Genomic DNA, 16,468 nt, shown 5'->3' with positions numbered 1-16,468 from the left:
AGATTAATGGAATAGGACACTGTTAGGAGTCATTCTGCAAAGAAACAGAAAAAGATGACTGTAACTTTAAGAACTGTTTCTGTGAGTTCTGGGTGTGAGTTCTAGGCGGATTAGGTACAGCTGGTGATGAGTACAAAATAAGGAGAAGTTGCAGTTTGAATTTGCCTGCAAAAGAGAACACCCATATGCTTTGTGTTTGTAAGGTTGTAAATAAAACTCTTGCTGGAGTATTTCACACCTGTCTTGTGGTTCTGGCATCTGCTGCCAGGAAGATACAGTTCCAACAGGTTATGTGCCCAGTCCTGAGTGGGCAGACTGAGCGTGGAAGAAAACCCAGGGGCTGGAACAGACTCAGCGTTTCTCAAAGAGCTGGCAGGAAGGAGTCGGCAGGGAGTGTCTGCTTGAGACCAGGAGCCGAACAATCTTTCAAGCCAGGTGTGAGCAAAGAAGGTGACCCGGAAACTACAACTAATCCAGAATGCGGCAGCTAGACTGGTGACTAGGAGCAGCCGCCGAGACCACATAACACCGGTCTTGAAAGACCTACATTGGCTCCCAGTACGTTTCCAAGCACAATTCAAAGTGTTGGTGCTGACCTTTAAAGCCCTAAACAGCCTCAGTCCTGTATACCTGAAGGAGCATCTCCTCCCGGCATCCTTCTGCCCAGACACTGAGGTCCAGCACCGAGGGCCTTCTGGCGGTTCCCTCATTGTGAGATGTAAGATTACAGGGAACCAGAGGGGTTTCTCAGTAGCGGCACCCGCCCTGTGGAACACCCTCCCAGCAGATGTCAAGGCAATAAGTAACTATTCTACTTTCAGAAGACAACTGAAGGCGGCCCTCTTAAGGGAGGTTTTTAATATTTAATGCTGTATTGTTTTAATATTTGATTGGGAGCCACCCAGAGTGGCTGGGGAGACTCAGCCAGATGGGTGGGGTATAAATAATAAATTTATTATTATTATTATTATTGAGTTCCGTTACACAACTGTGAAAACTCTGCGGATCCGTAAGTGTGCTGATGTCAGTTGGCATCAGTCACTGTGATGTTCAGGCTGGAGAAAGCTTTTGAAGCTCCCAAACGATCTACCAGGAGGGAGAGAACATGCTAGTCGGGCATGTGTCTCTGCCAGGGTCCTTCTTGCGAGTAAGACATCCTAACACCCTGCTCCCCTCCAATCGCTGCACGAGGGGGACTATCCCCGAAGTGAAGCGGCCCAGGAGGTGGTCCAAGAAGCTCCTCGTTCCACAACAACCCTGCCAGGTTGGCCACTTGCATTTCACCCCCTTCCCAGCAAGCAAAGCTACAGTGGCCACTCAGTTCCTGACTGTTGACCACCGAGGAACCTGAAAGGAGCCTTGAGGTTGGCAGAGAGGGGCCTCTCACCCCTTCCCAGACTTTTCCTCCAACCATTTATTACTACTGTTTATTCAACTTGGCCACCCTCACCTCTCCTTCAGCCCTGGAAGGAAAAAACAGACACACGGCATGCATTTCTTTTCAAAACATGTTTATTCTCCAAGTTGGCTCTGCCCCACGGGGCTTACAGTCTACAGCAGAATTGGCACAGGATGGGGAGGGGATGACTTTTGGGCTCTGGGGGAGGAAGGGGGGCAGGTCCTTGTTCATATCAAGAGAGAGGGCCGGGGGGGCCAAAAGCTGTTCTGCATGGCCGTCTCTGCAGGGATGTTGTGGGGAAACGGGCTCCTTTTGCACCCAGGTCTCTAAGAGGGGATAAACGGGTCTGGACTATACCACTTCAGATCCACTGGAGGGGGAGGTAAAGGGACACCCAATCACCCACATTCTGTAAGTGGAGGATCCCTGATTTATTTATTTTTTGGGGGGGAGGGATATGCCAATTTTGCTCAAGTCTGTCTCCCCTACTCCAACTATCCCAAAGACAAGGGTTGCTTTTGATGTGATTCCTGCCTTGCGGGGGGCTGGACTAGGGGTCCCTCCCAATTCTACACTTCTATCATTTCACAGCACGCAAGTGAGGAGGGGCAGGGACTGTCAGAAAGGGGGGCTTTTGCTATGCACAGCTCTGGCCCCCTCCTTAAAATCACAGTCGTGAATCTGCAGGATGTGAAGCCAAGCAGACCCTTGATCCCAAAAAGGCAGGGCAAGGGGGCTTTCCTTCCCACAAGGGACTGGTGGGACAAGACCAGTGAAAGAGGAGGGACCCAGGAGTCCGAGGGCCTATGATCCACTTCGCCCTGTCCACGGGATCCAGAGACAGGCAACAAACATAGTTGGGAGCTCAGTTGCCCAAAGTCCGTTACTGCAGAAAAAAGAGAAATCCGTGAGATTCCTACCCGATTCAGAGAGAAAACATTAGCTGGCTGGGGGTTGCAATTGCAGGAATTGCTGCACAACAACCCTGCGAAGTAGGCAGACTGGATCCCCCCCCTAGACCACCTTGCAAGCTTCATCATGGCCAGGGACTGGGGATTCGAACCCAGATCTTTCTGCCAGGGCCTAGTCTGGCACTCTCACCACTGCACCGCACTGCCTCTCAGTTAGTGGCATAGAGATATATATTTTAAAAGAATAAAAAACTAAGGAATCGAGAGAACTTGGTGGTCTTGGGAGCTTCTTGGCCACTGACCTCCGATTTGGGCTTCTCCAATTTGGGTTTTTCTTCAGAAGCTGAAAAGGAGGGAAATGAAGCAGGGAAAGGTTAATGACAAGAAAAGCCAGAAATCCCAGGGAAATGGACAATAGTACATGAAAGCATGCAGAAAGCTAAAACGGAGGTCAACATTTCTGAGCCTCTGGACAGGGATGTTTTTAGCAGGCGACCAAAGAGTCTGGCAAAGGCTCTTGCTTGGTATCAATAGGCAGGGAGTTCCAAAGGGTCTTGGAGCCAGAAGGGACCCCCAACGGCCATCTAGTCCAACCCCCCCACAAGGCAGGCAGCTTTTCCCCAAGGTGGGGCTTGAACCCACAACCCTGAAATCAAGAGTCTCAGGCTCTACCAGCTGAGCTTCTTGTACTGGCAAATGTGGGAAAGGGGAGTCAATTGGCCAGTGCCAGTTCCGACAATCAAATATGTCAAGTGGGGGGGGGTGATCAACTGCTTTTATTATCAATATTTGCATAGTCTTAATAGATTCTGAATTGTCTCCACCAGCGAAATAGGGTGGGATATAAATAAATATATTATTTCTATTTTTCATTATAATAATTATACTTGAGGGAGGCTGGGTTATTGGTTTGCTTTGGTTCTCGTTTTTATCATGTATGCTGCATTTTCATCCTGCATTTTTATGCCGCAAGCTGCCCTGAGATCCACGAAATGAGGGTGCTGTGCACGTTTATAGAATCCTAGAATTGTAGAATGGGAAGGGACCCAGAGGGTCATCTAGCCCAACCCCCTGCAAGGCAGGAACCTCAACTAAAGTATCCCCAAAAAACATTGACCTAATGATAAAATTTGACTATATTCATAACAAAAATAACAGTACAGAGGGGGGGGGTGAGGACAGCCTTACCCCATCTGAAGAGGGACCGCAAGACCCCCAGGAGCACAATGGCAACCAGGAACAAGCCGATGGCATCCTCCAGGGAGGGGCCCAAGGACCCTGGGTGGGGGGGAGAAGGGGCAGAGAAAAAAGGGGGGCATCAGTGAGGGAGAAGGGGGCGACATCAGACCCCAACCCCCACCCTGCCTTGGCCACCCATTGCAGGTCCCCAAGCTGCACCTTCGCCCCCCCATGTCCTCCACCCTACTTGATCAGTGCCAATTCACTGAGGGCACCCCAGCGGTCCTCTAGCCCAACCCCCTGCAAGGGAGGAATCCCAGCTAAATCACGCAGGACGGACGACCCCCCCCCTCCAACCTCCGCCTAAAAGCCTCCAGCAAAGGAGAGACAGGAAGCGCACCCAAAACCAGTCTTCTGGGCCTAGCTGCCCACCCCCCCCCGTGGACCCCGGCACAGACCCCCAAGTGCAGACTTGCACACGGATGCCCCCCCACCTGCCACATGGAGCACGGCCGCCTTCTTGACCCCCGCCTCGCCCAGCCCGGCGTGGCCCACGTGGCAGACGTAGGAGACCCCGTGGTCCTCGGTCGGGACGGGCAGCAGGCGGGCGAAGCTGGTGAAGCTGAAGGTGCCGTCGAGGGCCTGGCGGTGCCCAGAGTCCCCGATGTCCAGGAAGGCGTCCTGGGGGGCGGCGGACCCCCTCCGCTTCCAGCTGACTGAGGCCCCCAGGGGGTAGAAGCCGGAAACTTCGCAGGCCAACTCTGGGCGGGCGCCGGGGGGCACCGAGAGTGTCATTGGGCGCAGCGTCACCTGGGGGGGCTCTGCAGGGGGAGACGGGGAGAGGGCGTGAGCACAGCGCCCCCTGGTGACACCCAGGAGCGCTGCAGGTAGCAAAGGCTTCCAGCTCCCAGGAGAGGGTGGGTTTTGGATTCGAATCCTGACTGTGGGGGAGGGCATCTGATCACCCACTGGGGGACAGGAAGACAGGGCTTGGTCTAGTGGCCAGACTCTTCTTAAGGAGCCTCCCAGTCTCTGGATCACTTGGTTCTTAGAATCCTAGAACGAGAAAGGTGGAAGGGATCCCCAAGGGTCATCCAGCCAACCCCCCTGCAAGGCAGGTACAGTGGTGCCTCGCTAGACGAATTTAATTCGTTCCACGGGTCTTTTCTTATAACGAAAAATTCATCTAGCGAATCCCATAGGAATGCATTGAATTTTTTTTTTTGCCCATAGGAACGCATTAATTGAATTTCAATGCATTCCTATGGGAAACCGCGATTCGCTAGACGAATTTTTCGTAAAACTAATTCGTCTAGCGAGGCAACCTCCACTAGAAAAAACCTTTCGTTAAGCGGAAATTTCGTTAAGCAGGGCATTTGTTAAGTGAGGCACCACTGTATCTCAAGGCAATTTGGCCACTGCGAGGTTTAAGTACTCTCCCTATGTCCTTTTGGAGCCTCCAGGCTCAGGAGCAGTCTATCTGGATCCCTAGGTCCTTGACGGCATCTGGACCGTGAGAATACAAGATGCTGGCTCCATGGGGGTCCCCCTTTGGGCAGAGGACCCCCCTTTCCCCCCCCGTTGCTCACTCACCCACCACCTTGAACTCAAGAGCCTGCTGGGCATGGAGGTGGGGCAGGTAGACGGTGCAGATGTAGGTTCCCTCGTGGCGGACGGCCACGCTCCGCAGGCGCAGGGAGGCGCCTCCGCCCTCGGCGTCCAGCAGCAGCTCGGCCCCCTCCTCGGCCACCGACACCCCTTGCGAGGCTCCGTCATAGGCCAGCACCACCTTCCCGGCCCCCCGGAACTGATGGCGCCACTCCACCGAGAAGGCCGAGGCCGGCGCAGAGAAGCCGCAGTGCAGGACCGCTGGGCGCCCCAGGCGGGACTCCAGGCGCGGCGTCCGCGTGAAGACCGACAGCACCACTGCGCAAGGAGGGAGAGGTGAGCGGGAGAGGTCCCTAGCGGTCATCTAGACCAACCCCCTGGGCAAGGGAGGAATCCCAGAAGGGAACAACGCAAACTCAGCCTGCAAAAACAACAAACCCACAACCTCTTTGATTTAGTCATTCATTTTATTTGCAGGACCCTGTAAGATGAAAGCAAGATTTGCCAAATGACTCAAAATCCACTTAAAACTACTCCAAGGAGTTCAACTCAGCAGCTGCATTTTATCCAGGGATTCCCACTTTCCGTTTGCCCCACGGTGCCCCCTACCCCCTAAGAGGGTGGAACCGATGGCATGGGACACCCCTCTTTTAAATCATGGCCTTTCTGCCCCGCCTTCTCCTTCCAGGGGCTCAAGGCGGCCTCCCTCCCCTTCCTCTGCCATTCCCCCGCACCGACCCTGCCAGGTAGGCCAGGCTGAGAAGCAGCGGCTGGCCCTCATTCCCTCTCCCCCAGGCTGCTGGCGCAGGGCCCTAACCGCTAGGCCATGCTGCTCCCCTTCCGCCCGCCAGGGGGGTACCTTCGGTGTTGGTGATGCTGCTGACCCCATCCTGCTGCTTCCAAGGCCCCGGGGTCTCCTCGGTGTGCAGGATGCTGCTGACCCCGAACTTTGCGTCGGGGGCTTGGATGCTGGCTATGAGCCACTTGCCCCTCTCCAGGGCGCGGGGGCAGCTCCCTCCGCCCGCCAGCCCCTCCGCCCAGGGGACGTGGGACTCTTGCGGTGCGTAAGCGTTGATCTCGCAGGAGGATTCAGCCTCGCTGGCATCCGGACTCAGCCACGGCGGGGGGGTGGCCGAGGCATGCCCGCCCCACAGGGCCCCAGAGGGGTCTGCCGGGAGGATAAAATGGGGGGGAGGTGAACAAGTGTCTGGGGGGGGGATGACAAGCTTTGTCTCTCCACTGTTGCACCCCCCAAACCTGCATCGCAGGGGTTGGACTGGATGATCTTTGGGTTCCCCACTGTTTCAGAAAACTCTGAGGGTGTCAGCCAGTTAAGTTCAACTCATAGAATCACAGAATTGGAAGGTACCTCCAAGGGTCATCTAGTCCACCCCCGAGATGCCAGAATCTCAGCAAAAACACGTGGTGGTAAAACAAGATGCCCTCTAAGGAGTATTTATTTTGTCCCTTTAATGAGATTTAAATACCAGTTAATAAACCAAACCAACCAAGCAGTTTTGTACCTCTGAATAGTGTAAACGCTGAGGTTGGAAACCAATTTGAAGTAGATCCGAAATAAGCATAACTAGATTAAATTAATACAAAACAGCAGGACTCCTGAGTTCTGGAGATGACTTCTTTTGTCCAATTTGAGTTATAAAATGGTGATTTTCTTGAGGCAAAATGACAGTAACCCTAAACAATTTTTAGAAAAAAAAGCACTGTACCTATATACCAGACAAGCATGTATGGAACTGAAGTTATTTGCATTTAAAGTGATATATTGTAATATTGTAACCTTTTCCCCTTTTCATTTCTTTGTTCTTTATTCACTTTTTATTTCCTTTTTTATTATTCAAATATTCTCAATTTAAAGTGTGTGTGTGTGTGTGTGTGTGTTTGAGCCACAAAATAATTGTGTTGGCCCTCAAAATAACTTTACTTTTTCCTATCCGTGGGTCTCTCTCCCAGTAAAAGTCCGCTGGGGGCTCCCCTAGGCCTTGGGGGGCTCTGGCACCCGGCACAGTTATTTCAAATGACCTTAAACCCTAAGAGTTTAAAATAGAAAGGTTACCGAGAGACGTAGATGGTATATATATATAGATATTGAGAAGCTGCCAAATGCTGTTTGGGCCTGTGATGGACAGCAGAGCCAGGCCAGTCAGTGGATTTAGTCCCCCAGAAATAGAGTTGTAGAGTTGGAAGGCATTTATACCAAATAGAGTAGGTTGAGAATCAACATATATGTTTTTGGATAATAATATCACCTAGACCAGGGGTCAGCAAGGTTTTCCGACCGTGGGCTGGATCATTCCCACGGACGATTGTCCATGGGCAGGACATGCGCAGCGCGATACTGGAAATCGCGACTGCACATGCCCAGAAGCCGAAAATCGCGCCTGCGCATGCTCGGAAGCCGAAAATCGCACCTGCGCATGCCCAGAAGCCGAAAATCGCGCCTGCACATGCCCAGAAGCCGAAAATCGCGCCTGCACATGCTCGGAAGCCAAAAATCGCGTCTGCGCAGAAGCAATTTTTGGCATCTGGGCATGTGCAGATGCAGTTTCTGGTATCTGCGCATGCGCAGATGCCATTTCTGGCACCACTTGGCGGGTCCCCGCGCTACGCCGGTTTAGCGCAGCACACGGGAGACATGCCAAACAGGCGGCTTGGCAAGTGGGTGGCTCGTGGGCCGGTTAAACGGGCTACGTGGGCCGGATCTGGCCCATGGGCGGGAGGTTTCCGATGCCTGACCTAGACCAGGCACCCCCAGACTACTGGATACGGCCTGGATGACGCAGTTATCCGGCCCGCGACAACCCCCACAGCCCGCTCTTACCGGCACGGCATGGCACAGCTGCCCATTTCCAGCTCAAAGGAGCACTGGAAATAGCTTGCATGCATGCGCAAGCATAATTTCCAGCACACGTCCTGGTCGGAGGAGGCCCGTGCGCATGTGCACAAGCTATTTCCGGTGCTTCTGCGACCCGGACGTGTGCCAGAAATAGGTGTGTGCACGTGTATGGGCGCGCACTCTCCGCACAATCGGCGCTGCAGGCACCAGCCCGAAGCATGGTAAGTTTGGAGACCCCTGACCTAGACATTAGGTAAGTATATATGGAATTGTAGTTATTAACTCTTATAATGATATAGCGTATTATTATTATTATTATTATTATTAGGTGTTGTTCAATTACACTGATCTTTTAAAATGAAAAAATAGTTTAAAAATAATAGTTTAAAAAAATAGTTTAAAAAGGGGTGAAGTTTCCCAGCCTCAGTTGTTGCGCCTGTGAAATGGGTATATCACAGGGAGGCTGAAGTTAGAGTTGCTTCGAGTCCATCCAGGTGAATGAGAAGCAGGGCTGGGAAGGGGCCATGCTGGGCTTTGCAAAGGGTCTGGTTCTTATTTCAAGGGTGGGGGGGGTGTTATATCGGGGGTCTCCATACCCAGGACCTGGAAGGCCAGGCCGGCCTCCACCTCCGGGGGCAACTCAGACTCCAGGGCAGATTCTTCCAGGCGTCTCCCGGGTGGGGGCAGGAACAAAATGGCGGAGCGCTGCTTGAGGGCGCCGGGCATGACTGAGCCTCCGCCCCCAGCCTCCTCCATGAACCAGCAGCTCAGCTTGGCCGCCGGAGGCGAGGATCGGCCAAATGACACTCCTGCGAGGAGAAGAAGAAGAAGAAGAAGGGGGTGGACTAGATGGCCCCTGGGGGACCTCTAGGAGCGGAAGGACCTCAGGAGAGCCCCAAAACAGCAGCAGCAGAATCTGGGTCCAGACCAAGGGGACCCCTCCCACCTAGCCCAGCTGCCTGTCCTCACAGCAGCCGACCAGCCCCCCCCCCAAAATGGAAGAAGCCCCCCCCCGGCAAGCAGGAGTTGAAGAGCATTCCACTCTCTCCCGTCCCAAGGTAGACTGGCTCTGTCCAGGGAGGCTCCATTTGGACGCAGCAGCGAACAAAGCAGAGCCCAAGGGGACGCCCACCAGGTTCCCCCCCCCAAACGAAGATGCCCCCAACTTGGGGGGGGGGGGCGCAGAGGGCAGAAGCAGCGGTGCAATGGGCCTGATTCGGGACTCCCTCTTCCAGGAAACGGAAAGCGAAAGCGGAGGGACTTTCCCGGGCCAAATCCCCCCCCCTCTCCGGGCACCCGGCAGATCCTTCGTACCAACACCCCCCCACCCACCGGAGCAGTTTCCCCCCGCCAGCCCCTTCCTCTCCTTGCAAGGGAAGAAGCTGCACCGGCTGAGTTTCTGCCTCCCCCCCCCAGCCTCGCAAGGGGAGGGAATCCGACCAAGGGGGCGATCTCCCCCGACCCCCCCCCATCTCCTCTTGGACGCCACCTCCGCGCCGCGGTTCCTGCTCGACCCCCCCCCCTCGGAGGGGAGGGGAGGGGACCCAGGCGTCCGGGCCAGAGCTCTCCTCCTCCCGCGCCCCGCTGCGAGGGACCCAGGCGTCCTGCCTCCACCTACCCAGCAGCAGCGGGAGCAACAGCAGCGGGAGCCCCCTGGCGCGGAGCGGGTCGGATTCTGCAGCCATGAGGCTCCGCAGGGAGAGAGCCAGGCGAGAAGGCGAGCGGCAATGGCGGAGGCTCCGTCCGTCCTCCCGCGGTTCCCCTTTCGGTTTCGGAAGGAGGGCGGGGCAGAAGGGGGGGCCAGTTCCTCCAAAGGGACGGGCGTCTCTCTCTCTCAAATACCTTTCAGTCCGCTAGGGAGGGAGCAGGTGAAGAATCATCATCATCATCATCATCATCATCATCATCATCAACATAATGGCACGAGGCTGCTTTCTTGATGGCCTCTGAGCCGAGAATCACTCTGCACATGCCCTGGTGCAGGCATCCCCAACCTGCGGACCTCCAGATGTTTTGGACTACAATTCCCATCTTCCCCGACCACTGGTCCTGTTAGCTAGGGATCATGGGAGTTGTAGGCCAAAACATCTGGAGGGCTGCAGGTTGGGGGTGCCTGCGGGCCTGGACCATCCGGATTCTGGGAGGGAGGGAGGGAGAGCGGCCAGCTGGCTCTGCTCAGCTTAAAGGGAAAGGGAAAAGGGACCCCTGACCATTAGGTCCAGTTGTGACCGACTCTGGGGTTGCGCGCTCATCTCGCGTTATTGGTCGAGGGAGCTGGCGTACAGCTTCCAGGTCATGTGGCCAGCATGACAAAGCCGCTTCTGGCGAACCAGAGCAGCGCACGGAAACGCTGTTTACCTTCCCGCTGTAGCGGTTCCTATTTATCTACTTGCATTTTGAGGTGCTTTCGAACTGCTAGGTTGGCAGGAGCTGGGACTGAGGAACGGGAGCTCACCCCGTCGCGGGGATTCGAACCACCGACCTTCTGATTGGCAAGCCCTAGTCTCCCTTGCCGTTAGTCCGGATCAGATGTGGGCTCCTTGGGGCAGAGTCCTTGGCACAGATGGAGGAGGGGGGAGGGACGGAGGGCAGCCCCTAAGCCAGTGATGGACAACCTTTTGAGCTTGGTGTGTCAAAATTCGCCAAAAAAACCGAGCATAACTTGGGTGGTGTGTCACTTCAAGAACAAAACCATAATTTCATGATATTTATATCTTAAATAACAAAAATGTATAATTGTAATATATAACTGTATTTAATTACCAAAAACTAATTATTTAACCAAACCAAACCAAAAACCCCTTATTTATCACAAAGTGCCAGAGTTGTTGAGCTTTTTTTGGGGAGCTGCTGACCAAAGTTTGGGAGGTTTTTTGGGGGGGGGGGTTGCAAAAGTTGCTTTGCTTTTGGGGGGGGGGATGCCCCAAAGCTGCTGCGCTTTTTGTGGGGGAAAGAGAACAGAAATAAATGACGAATAATACCTTTGCTGGAACTAACACGCAGCACCGACATAGTCTGCCAAAGCACCAAAAAAACCCAGCACAGAACAGGTTAAAAAACGAACGCTGTTACACCCATAGTCTGCCAAAGTGCCAGGAAAAAAAACAGCACAGAAAGAGTTAAAAAAAACCAATCTCTGGCTACCAGCAACAACAACAACAACAACAAAGGATCCGGGTTTTAACAGCGGAGACAAGCTGTAGGAGGAGCGGGAGAACAAATTGGGGGTTGGGACACAACAACAACAGCGTGAATGGGCCGATGGGGCGTGTGCCAGCAGTGAGGGCTCTGCATGTCACGTCTGACACGCGTGTCATAGGTTCGCCATCACTGCCCTAAGCGCAGGTGCAGAAGCAGGGAAACTGCAGGAAGGGAGAGGAAGGGGGTGTCCTCGGCTTGCCAAGGGTTAAAAGGAGCAGACCTGGATTCCTAGAGAGGACAGGAAGTGTAGGGGAGGGGGGCAAGGTCCTCCATGGCAACCCCCCCCCCCGCCCTCCCCCATCCCTTCCTGCAGGCAGAGAGGAGGCTGCTTTCTTCTCTCTCCTTTGCAAAAGCAAAAGCTTCCTGGGTGAGTCTCTCTCTCCCCCCTGAGGGTGCAATGGGGAGAAAGAAGGGGGTCTCAGAGGTGCATGGGGGTCCCTGTTCAGATCATGCACGGTGGCGGAACTGCATTTGGATTATTCCAGTTACAGGTAGGTAGCCGTGTTGGTCTGAGTCGAAACAAAATAAAAAAATTCATTCAGTAGCACCTTAAAGACCAACTAAGTTTTTATTTTGGTATGAGCTTTCGTGTGCTTTTCTGACGAAGTGTGCATGCACACGAAAGCTCATACCAAAATAAAAACTTAGTTGGTCTTTAAGGTGCTACTGAAGGAATTTTTTTATTTGGATTATTCCGTTTTCTTTTAAGCCTACCGGTAGGGTCTAGCTCACCTGAAAAGGCCTGTGCCTGCCTGCCTACCTTTGAGGGTACAGGAGCTGCTTTTAGGGACTATGTAGCAAATGTCTGAAAAGAATAAAGAGGGAATTATATGCAGGAAAAGAGAATCATCCAAGCATGGCAATTGGGATTCATCTTGAATTGCATTTAGTGAATAGATATATTAGCCAAAGTCTTAAGAAAGAAAGACACTGAAAAGAGGTAGATGTCAAATGATTTTGGTTGGTTCAGGATGAAGACCTTGGGTTGCAGCATTGCTGCGATCCTTTGATTATGAATAGGAGTGAGGTGTAATTTGGAAGTGTGTTTTAAAAAGCATTTGGGGGATGTGGTTCTTTGCATGCTCATTTGTATTCCAATAAAGACCTATCTTTCCACTTGGAGGCTTCATCCTTTTCATTTGGGTTTCTATGGGTAACCTCCAGTTGAGAAACCTCTTTTTGTATGTCTGCTACGTATACATGACAGGGTTTTAAAAATAAATATAATTGAAACCGATTTATAATGAGACTGAAGCACTAAATATACCACTTCTATCAGTTTTAACAATCCATCTTTTGAGAATGTTTAGGCTGAGAGACAGTCTGTAGACATAAAGAGGAATGCCAGGACCAGCCAGTAGTAAACTTTCTGTTTCCTCCTGGGCTGGGACAAACTTCCTCTGCATGTGACTAGAGGTGGGCGGGACCTTACCTGCCCAGGTACAAAGGGGCAAGGCAGGTACTGTAAGGGTTTTCTGAAGAACTCCTTCGCCTTCCTTACATCTCCGCCAAAGAATAAGCTTCACCATCAATAAGGGGCCCCTGATCACTGATCATCTCTGCTCATCCTTTTCAGGAGGAATACTTGCCACTTCGAAGCCATTCCAGTCCTTGCTAGACGGTCACTAGACCAGTCACCGGTTTTCTATATTCCTGCCTTGCAATAGTTTAAATACAAGTCCGTTTCCTCCTTGAATGCAAATAAAATTGGTTTAAGAAGCACTAAAACTGGACCATGGAATTTGCAGCCTGCCAGCCCTGCCCTGTAGGAACCTCCAGCTTAAAACATGGATGTTTTGGTGTGGCAGCAAGTGTACTTTGGAACTCCCTGCCACTTGTCATCAGGCAGGAGGCTTCACAGCCCACTTTGAAGCATTCAACCTTGTTACCGCTGCTGAATTTGTGATAGCTACACATTGAGGAGAGAGAAGCCAATCTACTACGTATATCTGAATAAATTGAGAAAATCTGGTTTTCAGTAACAATGATTAACCTAACATTCCAAAAGAATGCATGTAAACCAGCCTAGCGGACTCATGGGGAAATGGGCATTTTGGGGGATGTTTTGAAACAGCAAGTTTTGTGATTATTTATTTATTTATTTCATGAAATTTATACATTGCTTGATTGCAAGGCAGTTTACAAAAAGATACATTGAAATCATGAAAAATGTACAGCAGTACTTTAAAATATGCAAAAAGTTAAAATGCTAATATTCACCTCAACTTCCTAAGCACCTGCACAGGCAGGTTTTTAACAGGTGCCCAGAAAGGGGGGAGGGGGGAGCCTGCTTGATCTCAAGAGGCAGGGAGTTCCAAAGGGTCTGTGCTGCCATATTAAACTATCGAGGTCTTGCGATTGTGGAACAGGTATTACGTGGCCCCTGTAGTTGAAGCGGTCGAGTGTCTGCCTGTGGGGTAAGGAGGGAATCTCACGGGGAATCTGGTCCCAAGCGGTGAAGGGCATTCTGTGTTAATGGAAATGCCTTGAACTGGTCCCGGTAGCCAATGGGCAACCAGTGAAGCCCTCTGAGGCAAAGAGTCATATGCCAAGAAGGCCCCGCTCCCGAGAGCAATTGTGCTGCAGCATTCTGCACCAGCTGCAGGTTCCGGATCAAGCGCAAGGAATGCCCCACATGGAGGGCACTGTGGTCATGCAGCCTTGAAGAAACGAAGGCGTGAGCTGCTGTGGCCAGGCTCTCCCGGTCCAGGAATTTCGAACCATCTGCAGTTGCTCAAAGGCACTTCCAGCAAGTCAGTCTGCCTGAATCTTGGCTGGATCCGGAAGCAGCCCAAAGCCCCACAAGGTTCACCTTTGTTGTTGTTGTTTAGTCGTTTAGTCGTGTCCGACTCTTCATGACCCCATGGACCATAGCACGCCAGGCACTCCTGTCTTGCACTGCCTCCCGCAGTTTGGTCAAACTCATGTTCGTAGCTTCAAGGTTCACCTTGGCTTACCTTATTTACTAATAAAAATAACTGGAAACAGACATGAGATAAATAAAATGAAAGCAAACATTTGTGGCCCCCTCTTGTGGTTTCTGCCAAAATGCCAGCATTGTGGGAGAGGCACCATGCCTGGCAGGGCCCGGCTTGGCACCCAGGAGGGTAAGGAGATGTCTAGTGGTTTGCAGGCCCCTTTCGCCCTTGGCCCAAAAGGCCAAGCACCCTCTGGCGGATCTGCTGGGTCTTCACCCCATAGACGAGGGGGTTCACCATGGGCGGCAGGAGGAGGTAGAGGCAGGCCAGCAGGATGTGGATATAGGGAGGCACATGGCGGCCAATCCGGTGGGTCAGGAAGGTGAAGAGGGCGGGCACATAGGAGACCAAGATGGTGCAGGTGTGGGCTGCACAGGTCCCTAGGGCCTTGGCGCGAGCATCCCTTGACGAGAGCCGGAAGACGGCCCGGAGGATCATGGTGTAGGAGGCGGCAATGAGCCCCAGGTCTAGCACCACCACCGAGAGGGCCACGCAGATCCCATAGACCCGGTTGACGGTCGTGTCGCTGCAGGCCTGCTTGACCACCGCCATGTGCTCGCAGTAGGTGTGCTGGATGACCGTTCGGAAGCCACCAGGCAGCCTCTGGAGGAGGAGGAGGGGGCAGGGCAGGACCAGGATCACGCCCCGGACAAACGCCGCCAGCCCCATCCTGGCCACCGCTGTGTTGCTGAGGATGGCCGCGTAGTGGAGAGGGTGGCAGATAGCGACGTAGCGATCAAAGGCCATGGCCAGCAAGATGGCCGACTCCACGATGGAGAAGGTGTGGATGAAGTACATCTGCGTCAGGCAGGCATGGAAGCCGATCTCCCTGGCGCCCGACCACATGATGGCCAGCATCTTGGGCAAGGTGGAGGTGCTGATGACCAGGTCGTTGGCAGCCAGCATGGAGAGGAAGAGGTACATGGGCTGGTGGAGGCTGGGCTCCGTCTTGATGACAACGAGGATGGTGACGTTCCCCAGCACAGTCAGGACGTACATGAGGAAGAGCGGGGTCCCAATCCAGGGGTGGAAGGCTTCCAGACCAGGGATGCCCACCAAGATGAAGGAGAAGTGGCCCAGGACGCCGGCCGTGCTGTTGAGGGCCTCCAGCGTTGCAGAAAGGAGCCGCGAGAGACCCACCCTGGCAGAGCTGCTCAGACCTGGAGAAAGTCACACGGCTGGCAGAGGGAGAGAGAAGGGTGGGCCCTGGAAGAAGGGCTGGGCTCACCTGGCTCCCTCCTGCACCCTTTCAGTAGCCCAGGAAGGATTATTATTGCCCCGCTGCTGCTAAAACCAAGGGCCCATCTAGCCCGGCCTCCTGTTCTCACAGTGGCTGATCAGGTGCGCAACAGGAAACCCACAAGCAGGATCCGAGCACAAGAGCCCTCTTCCCTCCCTCCCGCGGTTTCCAGCAACTGCTTTTCAGAAGCATGGCTGCCAATCCCTGTGGAGGCAGAGCAGAGTCCTCTCAATCCGCTCTCTACATGCCGTGCAGAAATTCATAAACACCTGTCATAGCATTCTCCCGCCGGACATTGGCAGGATTTCAAAGGTGGAATTGTCCAACAACTTTTGGGGTGTCCTGGTTTTTACTTTTTGAAATATGGCAGCCCTAGGGACTCAAGCTAACATGAGCCTTAAATTACTTTCTGGTCCATGAAGAACAACCACACCAATTTTCTGCAGTTCTTAATGATCTTCGGTGTGTGTGTGTACACAAATACACACACACCAACACACCTATCCACCCTCTAATTTCCCCCCTCTCTGGTCTTCTGTGGTCTCGCCTTGGCTCCCTCACCACTGCCCAACCCCTGAGGCCAAAATCATTCCTGTTCTCCCTGGATTGAATTCTGCCTCAGGGCAGCGACCTCTTCCTTTAACACTTTGCAAAATGCCAGCCATGCCAATGGTACAATGTAAAATAGCAGGAACGGTGGCTTTTACAATTCTCTTTTGTTTGTGTGCATAGCCGGGGGGGGGTGTTCAGGGGGCAGCTTCCCCCCTAAATCAAGTAAATAGATAGAAAACATTTAACTAACTGACTAATTGCATCGCAGTTCTGCCCCCCCACCCAACATAAAGTCTGCACCCCCCCCCAAAAAAATAAATAAATCCTGGCGATGTCCATGGTCCTGTGCCTGTTCTATTCCAAAACACTGACTTTTTGGGACTGTGCTGCAATTATTGCTCACCTTTTCCAGCCACCCGTCACATCACTGCCTTGGCTCCATCATGTTCCCATCAGACCCTCGCGATGCTGTGGCTTCCCTTGACCATGTCACTAAAGGGAGGAGGAGGAGGAGGAGAAAGAACTGTACAGCTGGAAAGGACCCCT

At 53.0% G+C, this 16,468-nt stretch overlaps 4 protein-coding genes across 4 annotated transcripts in view; all 4 read right to left on the bottom strand.

Moving 5' to 3' along the window:
• The window catches only part of LOC148686099 (uncharacterized), a 580,325-nt gene that overhangs the window by 111,597 nt on the left and 452,260 nt on the right, over positions 1 to 16,468 (bottom strand). The gene's annotated exons all lie outside the window — the stretch shown is intronic.
• LOC118078417 (uncharacterized) overlaps positions 1 to 16,468 on the bottom strand; it is a 295,133-nt gene that overhangs the window by 182,113 nt on the left and 96,552 nt on the right. The window lies entirely within an intron of this gene.
• Positions 1,495 to 9,906, bottom strand: LOC148686106 (tapasin-like). Its single transcript, XM_088668943.1, has 8 exons — positions 9,570 to 9,906; positions 8,548 to 8,760; positions 5,957 to 6,265; positions 5,083 to 5,415; positions 3,984 to 4,310; positions 3,499 to 3,588; positions 2,613 to 2,653; positions 1,495 to 2,285 (listed from the first exon to the last, which is right to left on the bottom strand). The coding sequence occupies exons 1-8, from the start codon at positions 9,634 to 9,636 to the stop codon at positions 2,283 to 2,285; spliced, it is 1,383 nt and encodes a 460-aa protein (XP_088525069.1). The 5' UTR covers positions 9,637 to 9,906; the 3' UTR covers positions 1,495 to 2,282.
• LOC118085007 (olfactory receptor 52P1-like) lies at positions 14,272 to 15,129 on the bottom strand. Its single transcript, XM_035115258.2, has one exon. The coding sequence runs from the start codon at positions 15,127 to 15,129 to the stop codon at positions 14,272 to 14,274; it is 858 nt and encodes a 285-aa protein (XP_034971149.2).

This window comes from Zootoca vivipara, chromosome 4 (genome assembly GCF_965207765.1).
Source record: "Zootoca vivipara chromosome 4, rZooViv2.hap1.1, whole genome shotgun sequence".
Classification (NCBI taxonomy): Eukaryota; Metazoa; Chordata; class Lepidosauria; order Squamata; family Lacertidae; genus Zootoca; species Zootoca vivipara.
Note: the sequence above shows the minus strand (reverse complement) of the source record. Positions and strands in the feature narration are given on the sequence as shown.